At 42.2% G+C, this 19,358-nt stretch overlaps 1 protein-coding gene across 1 annotated transcript in view; it reads right to left on the reverse strand.

Annotated features, from left to right (window-relative positions):
• Positions 1-19,358, reverse strand: part of LOC126355389 (dynein axonemal intermediate chain 2) — a 211,055-nt gene that overhangs the window by 119,345 nt on the left and 72,352 nt on the right. The window contains exons 2-3 of the mRNA XM_050005684.1: positions 13,101-13,262; positions 12,766-13,027 (exon numbers count right to left, since the gene is read on the reverse strand). Coding sequence (XP_049861641.1) covers positions 12,766-13,027; positions 13,101-13,262 — 424 coding nt within the window. The remainder of the gene's footprint in view (positions 1-12,765; positions 13,028-13,100; positions 13,263-19,358) is intronic.

The following is a 19,358-nucleotide window of genomic DNA, read 5'->3' on the forward strand; positions in this document are numbered from 1 at the left end:
GCTCAATTTGCTTACCTCCATAACCTAAATCAACCGATCGCCACTTCCTCCAACGAACGGGTGCCAAGTTTGAATTTTTGCGTTAAACAGAGCTCATTTGGCGTTTCCTACCAAACTAATAAAATTGCGGGAAGATAGGTCACTTGGACTAACCTAAATCGACCGACTGCCACTTCCTCCTATGGCTGGCGCCAAGTTTTAATTGCAACAGGATAGAGCATCACACCATTGTTATCTCTACCAAGCAAAGAAAATCGCAGGAAAATAGCTCACTTGGCCCACCTCCACTAACGTAAGTCACCCGACCGCCACCTCTTCCTACGAAGTGGCACCAAGTTTTAATTTTGGCTGTAAACAATATTCAATTCCCATATCTCTACTAAGCTAAGAAAATGGCGGGAAAGAAAAGACACTTGTACTAACCTCAGTCGCCAGACCTCCTCCAGACCGCCACCTCCTCCTAAGGATTCATGGGAAAAGTACTTGGATATAACTCTTTATTTAAACAATTCCATGCAGTTGTGTTCACCTCAAGGTCAGGACTCCCCACCACCAGAGAGCGCTGTCATCTGTGACGTAATCCATGATGGCGACACCCGGTGTATTCGCCAAGAGCTCCAGACTCCAACTGACTTAGTACACATCGCCACTGCCAGAGAGCGCTCTCGTGATGCCAGGTGATGACGCAAGTACCGTTATTCAAGATGGCGGCATACAGTGTTTCACAGAGCCTACTACATATTGACACCACCAGAGTGCGCTACTGTGGACTTGGAATGAATTTTCGCGAATGCCATGCCCACCTGGACTTCGAAGGAGATAGTTAACGTCTCCACCATGATCCTCAACCGACCACCATATCCCCTTACCGACTATGTTGGTGGGCTAACGTGGACTAATGTGTACTAACATGCACAGTGCATGATGTCATCCAAGATGGTGGAGGCAAATGGTGGGAAAACTGCTCTGCACACAAGTCTTTATTTTGCAGGCAGTGTCTCAACCACGAGATTTAGTGTCCAACTGACCGAGTGCACATTACTGCCACCAGAGAGTACTGTCATCCCTCCTATAACCTAATCTACAGGAGGAAAATGGCGCAAAAATGACTCAGGCTGTGCAGGGCTGCTGGGGAGAGTATGGAAGGAGTGCATTCTATTTATTTTCGAATATTTTATTTAGGTATGGAGTATATTTATCACACTGATACAAAACACATGCTTGGGGTCACCCCACACAGCCCACATACCTTTAAACTACTCGTAAATAACACTCTGCAGACACGCAAACAACTCCTAATTTACCCAAATAATTTAAGTACATACATTCAGAGTCCTCATAAATAATGCAGCATAGTGATGTGTAGACATGCTCAGAACTTGTAAATTGTCCAAATAACGCATAGCACAGCCTACAAATCTGCTCGCAAAATAATGCAACAGACATGCAACCAATGTACACAGACACCGCCCCTGTCCACTAGAGCGCAAGTGATCCAGCCATCAGCTGTCAAACCACACACAGCTGCCCAAAGGGATGACTCGGATACATCTCTTTTCATACTTGTCACTAGAGAAATTGAAATACGTGTTCATCTAGACGCCGATGATGACGCAATCATACAGGAGCGAAGATTTACAGAGCGAAGACCCTCCAAGCCGGGCCGAGGGCGCGTGCGGTCGACACGGCTGACGCAGGTGAAAGTTGTGTCTAGACATTTTCCGTTATACCGACATCGCAGAATTCCAAGGCACAGCCTCCTTTCGCGAAACACCTCTGGACAACACACGTCTTTACTGCGGATGGCAGAATAGCACAGGCTGCTTCCATCAAAAGGCGCGTTTACATTGAGCTCAGAACATGTTTTTGTTCGGAACATTGTGTGCAACTTGTTCCCTCAACATGTTCGTTGTTCGCATTCCCGTTTACACTAGCGACCAACATTTCTACGTATTCGCATAGTCTGCTGCGGGGAACTGATAGGTTACTGTGTGTATTCACATCCAGAGATGCGCCATATCAAGTGAAGAGGAAGAGTTAATGACATTTGATGTTGCATTCATAATACTTAACGAAGTAAACAGACGAAGAAAACGATGTAGTCGTCGTCGGTGGACCAAAACATACTATAGAAGAGGTGGCGAGAATGATATGTTTGTGAGCTGAATTTGGAAGACGGTTCTGGCTTTCGCAACTTCAGTAGGATGTCGCCGTTAGATTTTGAAAGGCTGTTGAATATTATAGGACCAGTTGTTTCAAAGAAAGTCACAAATTTCAGAAAAGCAATCCCTGTGAACCAAAGACTTGCTGTTGCTCTTCGTTTTATGCCATCAGGAGACTCTTATCAAAGCCAGCCGTATCTCTAATGGTTCGAAATAGTTCCATATCATCCAGGAAACGTAAATATTTAAATCCAAACCACTTCGTTTCGTAAAGTGTGTCAGTACCACACCCACATTTTTTACTTTCCTCTATTTTTCGTTTCTCTCGCCGGTACTGAGACAAGAGAGATTTAATTTCTTTGTCCACGTCACTGCTGCTAGTGCCATGCGCCGCAGCAACATTTGTAATGAATCACGTTTGATTTTAGTATTTTTGTAACATGCGCAACGTACATTCCACAGGCACTCCTCTGCCTGATAGAGCGACATCAGGTGGAAAATTTTGTCTCGTGACCACTCCATTTCAAATAAAAATGAAGGGACATCAAATAAACGCACCACTACACTCCAGCAAAACAAACACCTAAACACTCACTCAGAGCAAACGAACGCTAACGATGCGTAGCGGAATTTAGTGGTAGCAGGCCACGAACAATGTTTCTTTGATCTCTACCGACACAGCCGTGATTTTGTGTTGCGAACATGCTGCCAACATGTTGCGAACATCGGTAGTCCATTACTAGCCACAAACAATGTTGCGAACAATGTTGTGAACAATGTGGCGAACTCAGTGTAAACGCACCTTAACAGAACATACGAGCCGTGTTCAGCCGTGTATCCGCCCCAGCGTGACTCTCGCCTCGCCGCGAAACGTCTGTGTAGTAGAGTTGTGACGATTCGTGAAAGAGTCGTTCTTTTGAACGACTCTATATAAAGAATCGTAAGAATCGAATCGTGACAGGGACGAACCGTCGTTCAAAAGAATCGTAAAAACGATTGCGTGTTTTCGAGTCGTGACGATTCCAAGTTCCAACGATTCATCGATTCTTAGTACGCTATGCTTCGAATGCAACTTCCGAATCATGCCGAGTCGTGCCGAATGATTACGACCGCCATATGACAGTCAGGTGGAGGAAGCGTGTGAACAAAGGAAGCTCGGAACGAACAAACGAAGTTCGTGGGCCGTAATATTAATCGTGAAAACCAAGCTGACACTTGGCGGTGGTTGATGGGAACGAGCGTAAAGGCATTTCCATTTACTATCGCTACCATCAGCCAGCGCGCCGACGTCAGCTTACTTTGCGCGAGTAATACACGAACTAGTGATGACAGAAACTATATACAGCGAGTATACAGATCCCAATACACACGATTAAAATCAAACAATACCTTTCTTGGCGGATCGCCGTGTAATACCGTCTTTAAACAAAACCTTTTTAATTAATAATTTCAAGTTCGAGTTTTCGAATGTTACCGTGTTCAGATTCATATTAAATTGTAGTGAAGTAATGTCGCTGTATACGATTGAATCCTACTGTTTAAAAGTATGTCGTCTTCTCACATAAATAGTAGTGACAGCGGCTAGTTCTCAGACAAATTAAAAGCAAAATACCTATGAAACTTCCTGGCAGATTAAAACTGTGTGCCGGACCGAGACTCGAACTCGGGACCTATGCCCTTCGCTGGCAAATGCTCTACCAACTGAGCTACCGAAGCACGACTCACAGCGCGTCCTCACAGCTTTACTTCTGCCAGTACCTCGTCTCCTACCTTCCAAACTTAACAGAAGCTCTCCTGCGAACCTTGCAGAACCAGGTCGACCTCTCGGCAATTGTATAGTCTCCCAGAAATAGTTAACGCTCGCTTTCTACGTGTCTGAGCTTGTATGCACGGAAATTCTTATTCCAACAGAACCTGTTTACGAAAATAACATCCAATTCGCTCGTCCCAGTGCACCTAATGTGATACACTTCCTGCTCTCAACATACGCAAACGTCCTCAATGCTATGTAGAGGCTCCTATATCCCAACACAAAGTATGTCAATCAAGCGAGCATTATTATTCACTCTTACCGAATTTACCCGCTGAATTACTGATACCTCCAATATCGAAGCACTGTCTGCCTTTTTTCCTTCTGCAGACCAGACTTTCAGCGGTTATTTTGCACAGATCACCATATTGCACTGACAATTAAATCATACAAACTACCATACATATCGTCAAATACACAAGACACTTACTATGAGACACACAGTCATCCTCTCTAGTCAGGTAATAACGTAAGTCACATTAACTTTACAATACAATATATACATATTTTAAACAAACATTGCAGTTATATTTTATATCTGTACAGTACCTGAAAAAATTTTACTATGCCTACACTCACACAGGCTGTCACCATTCAAACCAGTCCTAGGGAAACACCATCAGCCTTTTCTTTCTTTCTACAGACGTGACAATCAGCGCCATGTAAAATCATTCCTTTTACATCAGAGCAACCTCAGCGGATCGAAGTCGATGTCTGAACTCTTCTGCAAATTCGAGATCGTTTTCACTCGACACTAACGCGTTAGATAGTTTGCACTCACGAATACTGAAGTCGGCCGTGTAACAGTTTCCAAATCATCCCTATAATTTACAAGCCAACTAAGGTCTTTTCCACGTCTAGCTTTTTTTCCACAGCGCCATACAAAATCATCCCTTTTACATCAGAGCACCCTCAATGGACCGAGGTCGATGTCAGAAATCTGCAGATTCGAGATCGATTCCCCTCATCACAAACACGTCACTGCTTCTGCTCCGAACGTGCTTACTTTTTACAGGCCTCTCAAGACTGTGTGATTACAAGAACACACTTAGTTTCACTTTGTTCACAATAATATTATACTTCTCTATATCAAGCACTAGGCAGGATCCTACCGATCGCTAGCGCAACATAATTCCCAAGATGTAGAGTAGAAATTATTTCTCTACAAACCCAAAACTTTACCCAGATGCAGCGTACAGTAAACCACTCATCAACTAGAAACAAACATATAAAGAATGATATTTCCACTCTCTAATACCGATGTCGGTGATCTAACACATTCCAAATCACCCCTATAATTTAAAAGCCAACTAAAGTCTTTCCCATGCCTAGAGAACCTATCTTCGCCATACCACATGCGCACACCACAATCGATCTTCTCTCAATTAAATAAAAGCGCGAAATGTGCAGAAAGCAGTCAACTGAACAATCTCCTCTAACCTAGCCACCCCCTCCGCATCTTGCAACAGCGCCCATTTCTACAGCTTCGCGCATGTGATCTTTCTATTTTACGCTGTAACTGAGCAGAAGTCAGAGAAAGACAGATCCACCACCTTCTGCATCCCATGTAGAAACAGAATGACCTTAGTTAGTGCAACAGGGCCGTGTTTTGGCTATTCAAGCGCGCAATGTGCTACGTCCCCAAACTACATACAAGTACTACAGATCCGCGTCCATTCAAATCAGTCAGCCCACCATGCTATCATCCTTATTCTCTACCCCCAACAAAGAAAAATTACGAACTATAGAACTTCTACTAACTTCATCCCATATATAAGTCACCTAGACACCGATGCTGACGCAATTACACAGAGCTGTGGTGGCGCCCAAGCGTGGAAAAGAGATTTCGCAATGCTCCCCCAGAATACCGCAGGGTGCAGCCATCCATGCATTCCTAACCATTTACCAAGTCCGTCACCTCAAACTGCTACTGCTACTGCCACCTATTAAATACACAGTCACCGCAGACGCCACTTTAAACTTTGATCACCTATACTGTAGGCGAATAATCCCATAGGCTATACTAAGTCACAAGAGACACTCCCTCTGATCCTAGTTCAAACAATGTTTTCTAACACGCCTTTGTACAATGTCAAACATTTTCCTTTTTCTGTCATGACTTCAAGACCTGGGCCAGATTATAAACTGACATTGAGAAGTTCTTATCCACGGTCTCTCGCAGGAAACTAGACCTTGCATGGTGTAAATCATATACTTATGGCAGATAGCATAACACTGGACCATTTTAAATAAAAGACATTTACAACATAGGCAAACTGTAACAGTTTTACTGCGTTGGCGTAGGTCACCAAACTACAGCCCGAAGTTGATTCAGGAGCTATACATTTGGACTCGTCTCTCACACTGACCGTTTAGCTGACGACTCTGCGTTCCATTTCGACTGATTCCTCACATTGAACTCATATATGCAACCACTGTTTCGCTGCTAGCAACCCCCCCCCCCCCCCCCTCCCAGAAGTTGCTGCCCATCCAGCAAAACTTGTTCCCCATCTCAAACAAGCGATATTAGTCAATCATTACGTGGTAACCAGTGCACGAATGGTATGAAAAAGACACCATCGATGTACTCTAATAATAAACATCACATTTGATAGAGCGAAGAATTTTACAATTAATTCAACACCGGCCACTCATGTTACAGCAAGTTTCCCCAATTTCAGTATCATAGCTAAACCAGCCCCTCTCCATTTTGCGAATATAATTGTGAACATGGATAGATGACTGTGTAGTAGGTCCATACAGTGTTAATTCTCGAACACATAAATCATCAAATTATAGCAGACAGCACTCCTCGTGTTTCTATCACCTCGAGCATAGTGTTTAATTTACAAATTATCTCGCTGCGTATGGGAGTCACAGAGCATTCTCACTGCCTTGGGTAAAATTAGAGAGTGAATGACCCTCCTCACACTGTCATTGACCAGACCGCCCTGCAGTACCATTAGCGAATTAATCTGCACCTGACCAGAAGAAGACCGCTACACTCCACGTCTCGTGACTGAATCGAGCTTTCCGAGCCCTCACCCATCTCGAGATGCATCCATGTCGAGGAGCTTAGCACTCCTTATCGATGTATAGTGACAGAGTTCCAAGTGTAAGTAAGACAGTTAACAAGAACAAGAAAAGAATAATTTTTATGCGATGGAGCTCCAGACAGATGGAGTTCGAAGCATTTTTACGTAAATCAACCAAGCTATCAACTCTAAAGTATTGTTCTAGAGTCTAGGATCGGTACCTGGAAGGTATTAATAAGAGAGAACATAAACACACACAATCCTAAGGCTACAACTTTCTGCATTTAAAACGGACTATGATGTTAGATCGCCTATGTTTCCGACGTATCAGTCGTATGGATTGTAGCATTGCTAATATTCCATTGTGAGAAATATATTTCAAGTGCATGACATACTTCCTTCTTCATGGTTTCTCTACGATAAACTATGTTATCGAACTGTAAAACAAAAAAACTACTCCCATAAAACACTTTCTCTGTGTGATACGAGCACAATATAGCTTTCCCGAGACTTATAGTATCCACTGTTCAATCCGATCACGGTTCAGAAATTATACGATGCCTGCATCAGGCCTATATAAAATGATCGTTAGTAGCGGAGGATACATCCTACAAGGAAACAGATAAACACATAGCATCAGCGTCTGACATGTAAAAATTACAAGTCATTTCGTTACCAACTCTGTAAAAAGCACATCTGTAGGGCAAATGTGTACACAGGAATTGCAGCACCTCACAAGCTCCTACTGCTAACTTACTTATGACTCTGAAGTCTCGATTTTACACCCAAGATGCGACAGGGGGGATGGAGTACATCGCATAAATCAAAGTTCGTTTAGAGGACTGTGTCAATTTCATCACGCATGAGATGGAAGTCCTCTGATGATCGACAGGTGTACCGTTAACGATCGCAAGTAGACAGTGCTTTAAACCACATACAGAACACGTGGCTGTATAGGAGGAGAACGCAAGCTATGTCACACGGCCGATGCATCCGGACAGAACACTGGAAAAAAAATTGACCTGCAGCAACTTCTCATTTTCTAGAATGCCTCTGTCAGCCATTAAATCGTACCTCGTTACAGCTCTATCTCAATCGAGCACCCCATCCTCTCTTCGTTATCCTTTAACGAAGGTGCAAATAAGTTTAGAGGCGAATTGTTCTCTGTTCTCCTGAAAAGTATCAAATATAGTAGTCAACTAGCGTGTATCAGTGGTACCTCAATAGACATACAGTATAATGTGCCTCGACGGAAAAAATTGACTGCCTCTCTGATTCCCCTCGTTTCGATGTCGACATTTTATCGGATTCCTCTTCTTGCTGCAAAATTCTTTCCATGTTCAAATTGTTCGGCGCGAACCAGAAGATATGCAAGTACTTCCTCAATTTCCCCAGCATTTCGTTGAATATTCGGTCAATTTATACCTAGCCACACTGAATAAATAAATATATTTACAATGTTAAATTTGAGTTTTTCTTTTTATTTCTCTAGACAAAATGTCACATACACTAGTGCACTACCGAACCAGAAGATACGCAAGTACTTCCTCAATTTCCCCGCATTTCCGTGTATATTGGATCAATTTATACCTATTCCCTCGCCATTTTTCGCAACTCTGTCGATTTTACGTCAGATGTATCCATGCGGTCATGACATAACATCTCGTTCTGTGTTCTAAAATTGCATGCAAATGTAGTACAGCTGCCAACACCTAGCCCAAATGCACTGATCGGGAGGCGTAATATAGCACTGTACTCGACTGTATCCAGTCATCTCCACATTCGGAGAGCGTTTGCTCTGTTTTCTGTATGTCTGTGTATATGCATGTCTCGCGGAAGGCTTAGCAACTAATGAGTCATGGGCAGTGTATGGAAAGCTAGAGAGAGCTTTCACAACAAGTAGTTACATAGCCAATGGTCTGCAAAGTGAATATGCGCACAGTCTCATTGCTGACTGGCAGGAGACCATGGGGAGTAATGTCATACCAGTAAAAACTGGTTTAGCACACATATTTGGCAGACCTGTATGTATGTTTGTTGCCATTGTAAATGCCTCAAGCCTGGCCAAAGTCTTCATTGTCGACATCCTCAACTTTTTCTGATGTCGAAGACTGTGGATGCGGGCGTAGAGCGTAGTTGGGATCACCACTTGGAATTTAGACTCTTTTGTGGTTAGCAGAAGTACTCTCAGATTGACACGGAGTCTACAACCCATCTAAAAATAGGTGTTAGTCCAGAGATCCTCCAGTTTGTTCATCCTATCGAAAGCATAGGTTAGATTAGATTAGATTAATACTTGTTCCATACATCATGAATACGAGACTTCGTAATGATGTGGAACGTGTCAGATTAATAAATGATGTCTGTACATTACACAAAATATTGCATGACACTAATGTTTAAGTTTTTTTTTTCCTCCCTTAATTTATATCTAAAAATTCAGCCAAGGAGTAGAAGGAGTTGTCATCTAGAAATTCTTTTAATTTATTTTTAAATGTTGATTGGCTATCCATCAGGCTTTTGATGCTGTTTGGTAGGTGACCAAAGACTTTTGTGGCGGCATAATTTATCCCTTTCTGTGTCAAAGTCAGATTTAACCCTGCATAGTGAAGATCATCCTTTCTCCTGGTGTTATAGCTATGCATACTGCTATTACTTTTGAACTGGGTTGGATTATTAACAATAAATTTCATAAGTGAATATATATACTGTGAGGTTACTGTGAGGATCCCTAGATCCTTAAATAGATGTCTGCAGGATGACTGTGGGTGGGCTCCAGCAATTATTCTCATTACACGTTTTAGAGCAATGAATACTTTTCTACTCAAGGATGAACTACTCCAGAAAATGATGCCATACGAAAGCAGTGAATGAAAGTAGGCATAGTAAGCTAATTTACTGAGATTCTTATCACCAAAATTTGCAATAACCCTAATAGCATATGTAGCTGAACTCAGACGTTTCAGCAATATGTTGCTTCCAGTTTAACCTCTCATCAATGGACACGCCTAAAAATTTTGAAAATTCTGCCTTAGCTACAGACTTCTGTTCAAAGTCTATATTTATTACTGGAGTTGTGCCATTTACTGTATGGAACTGCATATACTGTGTTTTATCAAAATTTAAAGAGAGTCCGTTTGCTGAGAACCACTTAATAATTTTGTGAAAAACATCATTTACAACTACATCACTTAATTCTTGGTTTTTGGGTGATATTACTATACTTGTATCATCAGCAAAAATAACTAACTTTGCATCTTCATCAATGTGGAATGGTAAGTCGTTAATCTATATAAAGAACATCAAAGGACCTAAGACCGAACCCTGTGGGACCCCGTACTTGACAGCCCCCCCAGTTGGATGAATCAGCTGTTGTTTTAACATTACATGAACCACTTATTTCAACTTTCTGCATTCTTCCCGTTAAGTATGAATTAAACCATTTGTGCACTGTCCCCCTCAAACCATAATGATTTAGCTTATCTAAAAGAATTCCACGATTTACAATATCAAAGGCCTTTGAGACGTCACAAAAAATACCAATGGGTGATGTCCGGTTATTCAGAGCATTTAATATTTGATCAGTCAAAGCGTATATAGCATTTTCTGTTGAAAAGCCTTTCTCAAAACATTGTAAAATAATCGTTGACTTCATTCTCACTTCCCCATTTGACGAAAATTTCTTCCCAGAATGCCAAAGTTTCAAGTTAGGCAACAGAAGTCAGTTGGGGCTAAATCTGATGAAAGGGGTGGATGAGGAACCAATTCAAAACTCAGTTCATGCGCTTTCGCCATTATTATCGCTGATGTGTGGGATTGTGCATTATTCAGCTAGAAGTGTCCTTTTTTGCTTCCAGCCTTGGTCTTTTTTTAAGCAATGGAAGTTTCAAATGATCCAACAATGAAAAAGCATAATAGGGGCCAGTTATCGTTCTCTCTTTTTCAAGGTAATTTGTGAGGATTAGTCCTTTGGAATCCCAAAAAACAATGGGCACCACCTTACTAGTGGACGAAATGGTCTTTTCCTTCTTCGGTCATTTTTTGACTGCCCTTTAGACTCAGGCTTGTAATGATGGATCCAGGTTTCACAAATAGCCACAAATCGGTGCAAAGGGTTTTGCGGATGGTCATTTATCGTCACCAGACATTGTGTTAAAATGTTGCACCGGATGCGCTTTTGGCCGACTGTGAGCAATCGTGGAACCCACCTCATGTACAGCTACTTTATAGCCAATTTTCCATGCAAAATATTATGCGCTAGTTCAGTTGAGATTCCTACAATCTCACAAATTTCTGTTCGGCTGTCTTGCATTACCATATCACGGATTTTGCCAGTGGTGTCCTTTGTGGTGACCTCAGTTGGACGGCCAGAGCGCGTTTCATCTTCTGTGCTTGTCCGACCACGTTTGAATTCATTAATCCAAAAGTAAATCACCTTCAGTGATGGTGTAGAATCCGCGTAAAGTTAACACAGTTCCGTGTTGATGTCTGTGGCAGTCCAACCCTTCAAATGAAAATGTTTACTAACGTCATGAAACTCGTTTTTTTTTTTTTCATTTTCAATTGCAGTCGACACACTGACTAATTCTGACAGCTGCCAACATGAACTGTAGGCTGTACGTTCTTGAAATTCCTTATACGATCCTTGGAATAATCCAACTTACCATCCTTGAAGGCGCAACAAAAATGTTCCATTCTTTCACGGAAATTTAACACACTTATCAAACCATCCTTGTAGCTTTGGGTACATGCTATAGCCAACTACCACAATGTGGATAACGGCTCAATTTGCAGACCGTCAGGTGCTGATTTGTGCATCAAGCCACCTCCTCTATTATAAAAAAAGAGACGAGACCCTAAACAGTTTCTCACGCCGAGTGTCACGCAAGCACTATGGGAGAGGCGAGGCAGGGAGCGAGAAGGCAGTCCTTCCGTAATACGCACTTCGGCATGGCGCCTATGGGCAGTGGATGTATTGACCATCGGAAAAATACAGCCTTGCGGTGTGCTGAACTGTGTTGTCACTGAGTAGTGTTCCATTTTTCGCCGTTTAAGGTTACAGCGTACTTTTCCAGCTCAATATTATGTAAAAATCGACACCTATTTCTTTCAGGCACTGTTTATAACAGCGAGACGAGACCCTAATGTTTTCATTGAGGAAAAAACAGATGGCCCCTTGCTTACTTAACTGGTAATCATGACCTGATTTGGAGCCGACGGTAACGTGTCGGGTGGTTGGCCCTAGTCTATCTCATAATGTTAGTTGCTGAGAAGCCGCGCCTGCTACAGCAGTTGTTGCGCTATAGTCGAGTCGGCTTACGATCGTCCAACACAATTAACAGCGCTGATGCCAGCTTTCAACAGCTCCAGACGAGAACCGCAGCTGTCGTACAGCTCTGACAACAGTGAAGTGTTGCCGTAGAGACATAAACAAAATCGCATTACTTGATTGGTTGACGTGGGGAAGAGCGAAATTAGTGGCTTTTCACCGTGATCAGGTGAAATAGGTGTAATTTTTTGATAGCCAACACCACCTTTTCTATCTGCGTATAATTCACCTGTGCTTTAGTGTTTTACAATTAGATACAAATGCAATATGCCATTTCGTGTCAGCAGTTAAATTCTGTTTTGCAAGATTATAACATATCTTACGCCGGAAATTTCTTTACTCTCATGTCACAATTGCATGCAATATTTATCTATAGTTGCACTAACTATAATCACTGTTGTTGGAAGTACACTTGGCATGTGTTATTACCTATTTCCCAGATATAAGAGAAATTACTAATATCATGTGGAGTCCTTTGGAATTCCAAGTTACAGTGAGTTACTGCAAGATGGGATCCCCCGTCAGGTGACCAGGCTATGTGGGTCACTGGTCGTTTTGGTTTACAAAAGTCTCTGTAGACATTAACAGTCCTCGCAGAAGATTTTTCTACTATTGATGCAGGTTCGTCTCCAGAAAAATACGTTTCGTAGATGTTTACTGCATTATTCTGCAATATACAGTGCTCCATTGCCTGAAAAATGAGACACTAGTTAATGGTTTGTTTAACTTGTATGAATGTACAGAACAGTTGTCGAATTACCTACATGGGACAGCTGAAGAACGGTATGAATATACATTTCGTCCTTCTCCACTTTCTTTCTGAATCTCATGGTCTGCTCTGAATCTGCTGGATTGACATCACGAGGCCATCCTCCCTCTATATGGTTCATTCCATGCTGATCATATTCCGCACGAACGGTGTTCACCTGAAAAAAAAATTGAACTTTCAGCACGCAAAAATTGGTTATCTGAGGAATCGAAACTATTTAGAGTGTCTACGAATATTGCACAGTGCACGCCTCTCTCGTTCTTCGTGTATAGCACGTCGAGAAGGAACTAAGTGATGGATTTCCAAAAGGAGCTCATTGTCCATGGGCGCATCAGAGGTCATCCTGTGAGGAGTTGATTGGAGTAAGCAGTACCGTGGTGTGCGAGATAACCTTACTTAGTGCGCCCAGATGTCTTTCCAGTTACAGCACAATGGAAAATATTGCGGGCGGGCGTTGGAGAGCTTAATGTGACAGGCAGTAAAAACTTGATCCAGTCCTGTGATATTATCGAGGTGTTTTAATAACTCAAAAACTGATCATTTTCTCGAGGTAACGGAAATATTGAAATATGATGACAATATCAAGCTTGTGGACAATGAGGAATCGCTCGTTTCCTGTCGCCAGACTGAGGACCATAAGTTAACAGACACATCTGCTGAGACCAAACATCTTGGCATATGAAACTTTCAGGACAAACCCGAGATCTGGATTCACATGCAAAATGCCAGGTTTGAATGAAACTGAAAATCTGTGGTACTCTCGAAACAATTATCCAGACGCCTGGACGGCATCCACGAATTTTTTCTCGAGTTGTTGTGACGTGCGTGGTTTGACAGTGCCACGTTCAAAGCTTTCACAGTTCCTGAGATTGCGAATCACAGTCGTTGTGAAGGTTTGTGAAGGTATTGCAGATTATTAGAACCAAGCTATTTATTTATTTCGATGGCCTTTTTACGTTCTTATCTATTAACAAACGTATCTGTATTTGCTACTACCCTGAAGTAAGCTTCTGATAAATGGTGTCCAGGTTAAACACATATTAATATAAAATGTAATAGCTTGAGAGGTACTCCGGCCGGGGTGGCCGAGCGGCTCTAGGCGCTATAGTCTGGAACCTCGCGACCGCTGGAAAAGGAACTAAAAATGTTGAAATTTAATTCAAAGATACAAGAAGAAAATTTGTTCGACTGTCATACCAGAGGAATACTCTAAAAAACTTTTTTATCATTGAGAGACAAAGGACTAATTTCGAGATTCTTTTGTTACTTCTAGTATTAACTACCTTTTATGTTCTGATGTGCTGGCGTAAAGACGTACTGTATAGTTTCATGTCTATGTGTGTGTTAAATGAAGGTGTTAAATGATGAAAAATGTGTTTTATAATTCCTGTCAAGATCAAGCCTAAACCCCATACCAATGGATTACAAATTATTCTGCTAATTCGAGAAGGCGAATTTTAGATGGAGGCGACGATCTTTATAAAGGCGCTGCTCAACAATAGAGGTACGTGGTTGTGCTCACTACTTTCCTTTGGTGGCCGCTAAGATTAATTTCGATGTGTTTTTGCCGAGACATTCAGAACCTGAAATCTTCCTTTTCGTATAAAAATAGGAGTCCGATTGAAAAAGAAATATTCTTAAATTTAAATAATTGCAGTTCTTTTACCCAGGCCACGGGGAATGATAGAAAGTACGTGCCTCTACCCTGACTGTACGTTCGCTATCTCTGAGTGTGTTACGACTTAATTATTTTACACAAAAAAATTAAGATAGATCTTTCTCATCAGATCGTAACCACTCGTACGTACCATCTGAATGTGTCTAGTCAGTCGTGCGCGTTGCTCTGAAGCTTTTCTGTTAATATTCTGTGGATTGCAATTAATTTTTGTTTATGCCGCAAATCGCACTTCAAGCGAAGTATTTATTACGCAAGTTTCAGGCTCCATTTAATGTCAAAAAATTCCGAAGTACGGCTGACTAAACAAACCGCTACAATAATTTCATATCTCTGCAACTACAATAACACAAAACAAAAAACAATAACAGAGAGGGTACGCTACACTCTACGGTCGCAGGTTCCAATCTTGCCTCGGATATGGATGTGTGTGATGTCCTTAGGTTAGTTAGGTTTAAGTAGTTCTAAGTTCTAGGGGACTCATGACCTCAGAAGTTAAGTCACATAGTGCTCAGAACCATATGAACCATTTGAACTTGAGAGCTACACGAGATACTTATTGGCAATATGTTTCTACAAGTATGGTACTAAAGATGCCTTTTTACACACCTAATACACCCCGATGTGCGCACCATTAGTGGGGTGACAGACATCTAATCTTTATTCCACTTCTCTCCAAGTGTTTTGCAGCATTGCAGATGTAACCTCTCGCGGTAGCTGTACGGATGCGACGGCACAGATCTGCTAAATGACAAACTGGTCTCTGGCACACTTGATTCTTGATATAGCTCCTCAGAAAAAAAGTCGCGTAATTCTGAATTTCTACGGGGCCAAGCAGTCGATGGAGTACCTCTGCCAGTGCAGCGATCTGGGAACTCATGATCCAATAAATCCCTCGAAATGTTCGCAAAACGTTGTGCCACGTATTTGGAAGATCACGTGACGAGGAACACCTTCTGCTGTGGTGTCCACTTGGCTACTGATGCGCGTTTACATGAACAAAGCAGTTACGCACATGCGCACGTGGTTCCTACAGCCGCAAGCAAACACAGAAAATTTTGAGTTACCATACTTGTAGTAGCAAACTTCCAATAAATATTTTAATTACATCTCAAGTTACTACATTTAATATTATTATATGTTTAACATGGACACCCTATATAAGTATTTAACCACAAGTGGAAACGAATGGCTCTGAGCACTATGCGACTTAGTTGTTCAGATTTTACTCTATATTGCTATTACTACTCTCTAATGATAGGCAGTTAAATTTAAAATGCGTACCCTGAAGCGACTTGAACGGTTGTCCCATTTTAAGATGTACTTTGCGAGCACACAGGTGTGCAGCGAGCATGACATACGCCGTGCAAATAACCGACTTTGAACATGGGATGATAATCGCTGCAAGACGCATAGATCATAGCATATCGGAGATAAGAGAACAGGTCAGGTTTCCGAGGGAAACTGTGTCTAGGGTGGACGTTCAGTGTCACAGAAACAATGTTTCCACACGAATAAACCTCCTCACAGGACGACCACAAGTGTTTGATGAACGGACGTCACGTCGCATCCGCAGAGCCTCGCAGCCCATTGACGATTTCCTGTAAATATTGTAGCAGTTTCAGTGCGAAGCATCAGGAACCCATCTCTGCCGGCATTGTCCGGAAACAAATGCACCGCACCAGTCGACGGCCGACTCCTGTCCGTGCCGCTTTCCGTGAATTTTGGACACTCAGTGTTATAGAGAGGCAGAAGGCCCTAATGTTCCCAGCCATTTTATATATAAAAATAAATAAATAAGGACAGGGGCAGAGGCATATGGACAGGTTGGCGAGGTCAAACGATTTCAGTACTTCGAGTACTTCACTGAAGTTTTTAATCGTTCATACAGACGAGCATACTGGAACATAGTGCTCTCTACAATTAACCTGATGTTGCAGCCGGTCAAAGAACGATGCCTGCAACACAAGCCGCGCCATCCACCTCTCCGTTGTGTCCAATATGTGCTCAGACGAGAGGGGAAGGGGGGCCACAGGTTATGTACTGCTGCTGGTCAGTAAAGCTGACGAACGCGTTAGACTAAGCGCAAACTAGACAGGTACGGCACGTGTGACGTGACACGGCGCTACAGCACGCCACGCACGTTCCGCAATTGCCGCACTGGTCCAGTACATATCGAGAGGCGTACGTGTGCTTTGCATGCGCCGGTTGGCAACGCTCTGCGCTGACAAAATCGAAGCGCACACATCCTGCAATTTTTTTCTATCGATTTTGCAAAAACTGTCCAGCAAAAATATTTGATTTTTCCCTTGCTTGTAGCGTGAAATGTCAGCTTCGTAGCGGAGTCCCCATCATCTCGCTAATGGTCATACTTACTGTGATGTACACATTTTAGTAAGATACTATTCAAAATTCGAAATGTTTACAATGAAAATTGGGGGTCGCTATGATTTTTTGTTTGGTGCATATCACACTATACGCTGCTGCATATGAAATTTAGCTAACACATTGTATTTACCTCCCCCCATGAACCATGGACCTTGCCGTTGGTGGGGAGGCTTGCGTGCCTCAGCGATACAGATGGCCGTACCGTAGGTGCGACCACAACGGAGGGGTATCTGTTGAGAGGCCAGACAAACGTGTGGTTCCTGAAGAGGGGCAGCAGCCTTTTCAGTAGTTGCAGGGGCAACAGTCTAGATGATTGACTGATCTGGTCTTGCAACATTAACCAAAACTGCCTCGCTGTGCTGGTACTGCGAACGGCTGAAAGCAAGGGGAAACTACAGCCGTAATTTTTCCCGAGGACATGCAGCTTTACTGTATAATTAAATAATGATGGCGTCCTCTTGGGTAAAATATTCCGGAGGTGAAATAGTCCCCCATTCGGATCTCCGGGCGGGGACTACTCAGGAGGACGTCGTTATCAGGAGAAAGAAAACTGGCGTTCTACGGATCGGAGCGTGGAATGTCAGATCCCTTAATCGGACAGGTAGGTTAGAAAATTTAATAAGGGAAATAGATAGGTTAAAGTTAGACATAGTGGGAATTAGCGAAGTTCGGTGGCAGGAGGAACAAGACTTTTGGTCAGGTGAATACAGGGTTATAAATACAAAATCAAATAGCGGTAATGCAGGAGTAGGTTTAATAATGAATAAAAAAAATAGGAGTGCGGGTAAGCTACTACAAACAGCATAGCGAACGCATTATTGTGGCCAAGATAGACACAAAGCCCATGCCTACTACAGTAGTAGAAGTTTCTATGCCAACTAGCTCTGCAGATGATGAAGAAATTCATGAAATGTATGATGAGTAAAAAGAAATTATTCAGATAGTGAAGGGAGACGAAAATTTAATAGTCATGGGTGACTGGAATTCGAGTGTAGAAAAAGGGAGAGAAGGAAGCATAGTAGGCGAATATGGATTGGGGGTAAGAAACGAAAGAGGAAGCCGTCTCGTAGAATTTTCACAGAGCATAACTTAATCATAGCTAACACTTGGTTCAAGAATCATAAAAGAAGGTTGTATACATGGAAGAATCCTGGAGGTACTAAAAGGTATCAGATAGATTATATAATGGTAAGACAGAGATTTAGGAATCAGGTTTTAAATTGTAGGGCATTTCCAGGGGCAGATGTGGACTCTGATCACAATCTATTGGTTATGAACTGTATATTAAAACTGAAGAAACTGCAAAAAGGTGGGAATTTAAGGACAGGGGATCTGGATAAACTGAAAGAACCAAAGGTTGTATTGAGTTTCAAGGAGAGCATAATGGAACAATTGATAGGAATGGGGCTAAGAAACACAGCAGAAGAAGAATGGGTAGCTCTGAGGGATGAAGTAGTGAAGGCAGCAGAGGATAAAGTAGGTAAAAAGACGAGGGCTGCAAGAAATCCTTGGGTAACAGAAGAAATATTGAATTTAATTGATGAAAGGAGAAAATATAAAAAAGTAGTAAATGAAGCAAGCAAAAAGGAATACAAACGTCTCAAAAATGAGATCGACAGGAAGTGCCAAATGGCGAAGCAGGGAAGGCTAGAGGACAAATGTAAGGATGTAGAAGCTTATCTCACTAGAGGTAAGATAGATACTGCCTAAGCATAGGAGAAAGCGGAAAGGTGGAAGGAGTATATAGAGGATTTATACAAGGGCGATGTACTTGAGGACAATATTATGGAAATGGAAGAGAATGTAGATGAAGACGAAATGGGAGATAAGATACTACGTGAAGAGTTTGACAGAGCACTGAAAGACCTGAGTCGAAACAAGGCCCCGGAAGTAGACAAATTCCATTAGAACTACTGACGTCCTTGGGAGAGCCAGTCATGACAAAACTCTACTATCTGGTGAGCACGATATATGAGACAGGCGAAATCCCCTCAGACTTCAAGAAGAATAAAATAATTCCAATCCCAAAGAAAGCAGGTTCTGACAGATGTGAGAATTACCGAACTATCAGTTTAATAAGTCACAACTGCAAAATACTAACGCGAATTCTTTACAGACGAATGGAAAAACTGGTAGATGCAGACCTCGGGGAGGATCAGTTTGGATTCCGTAGAAATGTTGGAACACGTG

The sequence above is a fragment of the Schistocerca gregaria genome, chromosome 3, assembly GCF_023897955.1.
Source record: "Schistocerca gregaria isolate iqSchGreg1 chromosome 3, iqSchGreg1.2, whole genome shotgun sequence".
NCBI classification, from domain to species: domain Eukaryota; kingdom Metazoa; phylum Arthropoda; class Insecta; order Orthoptera; family Acrididae; genus Schistocerca; species Schistocerca gregaria.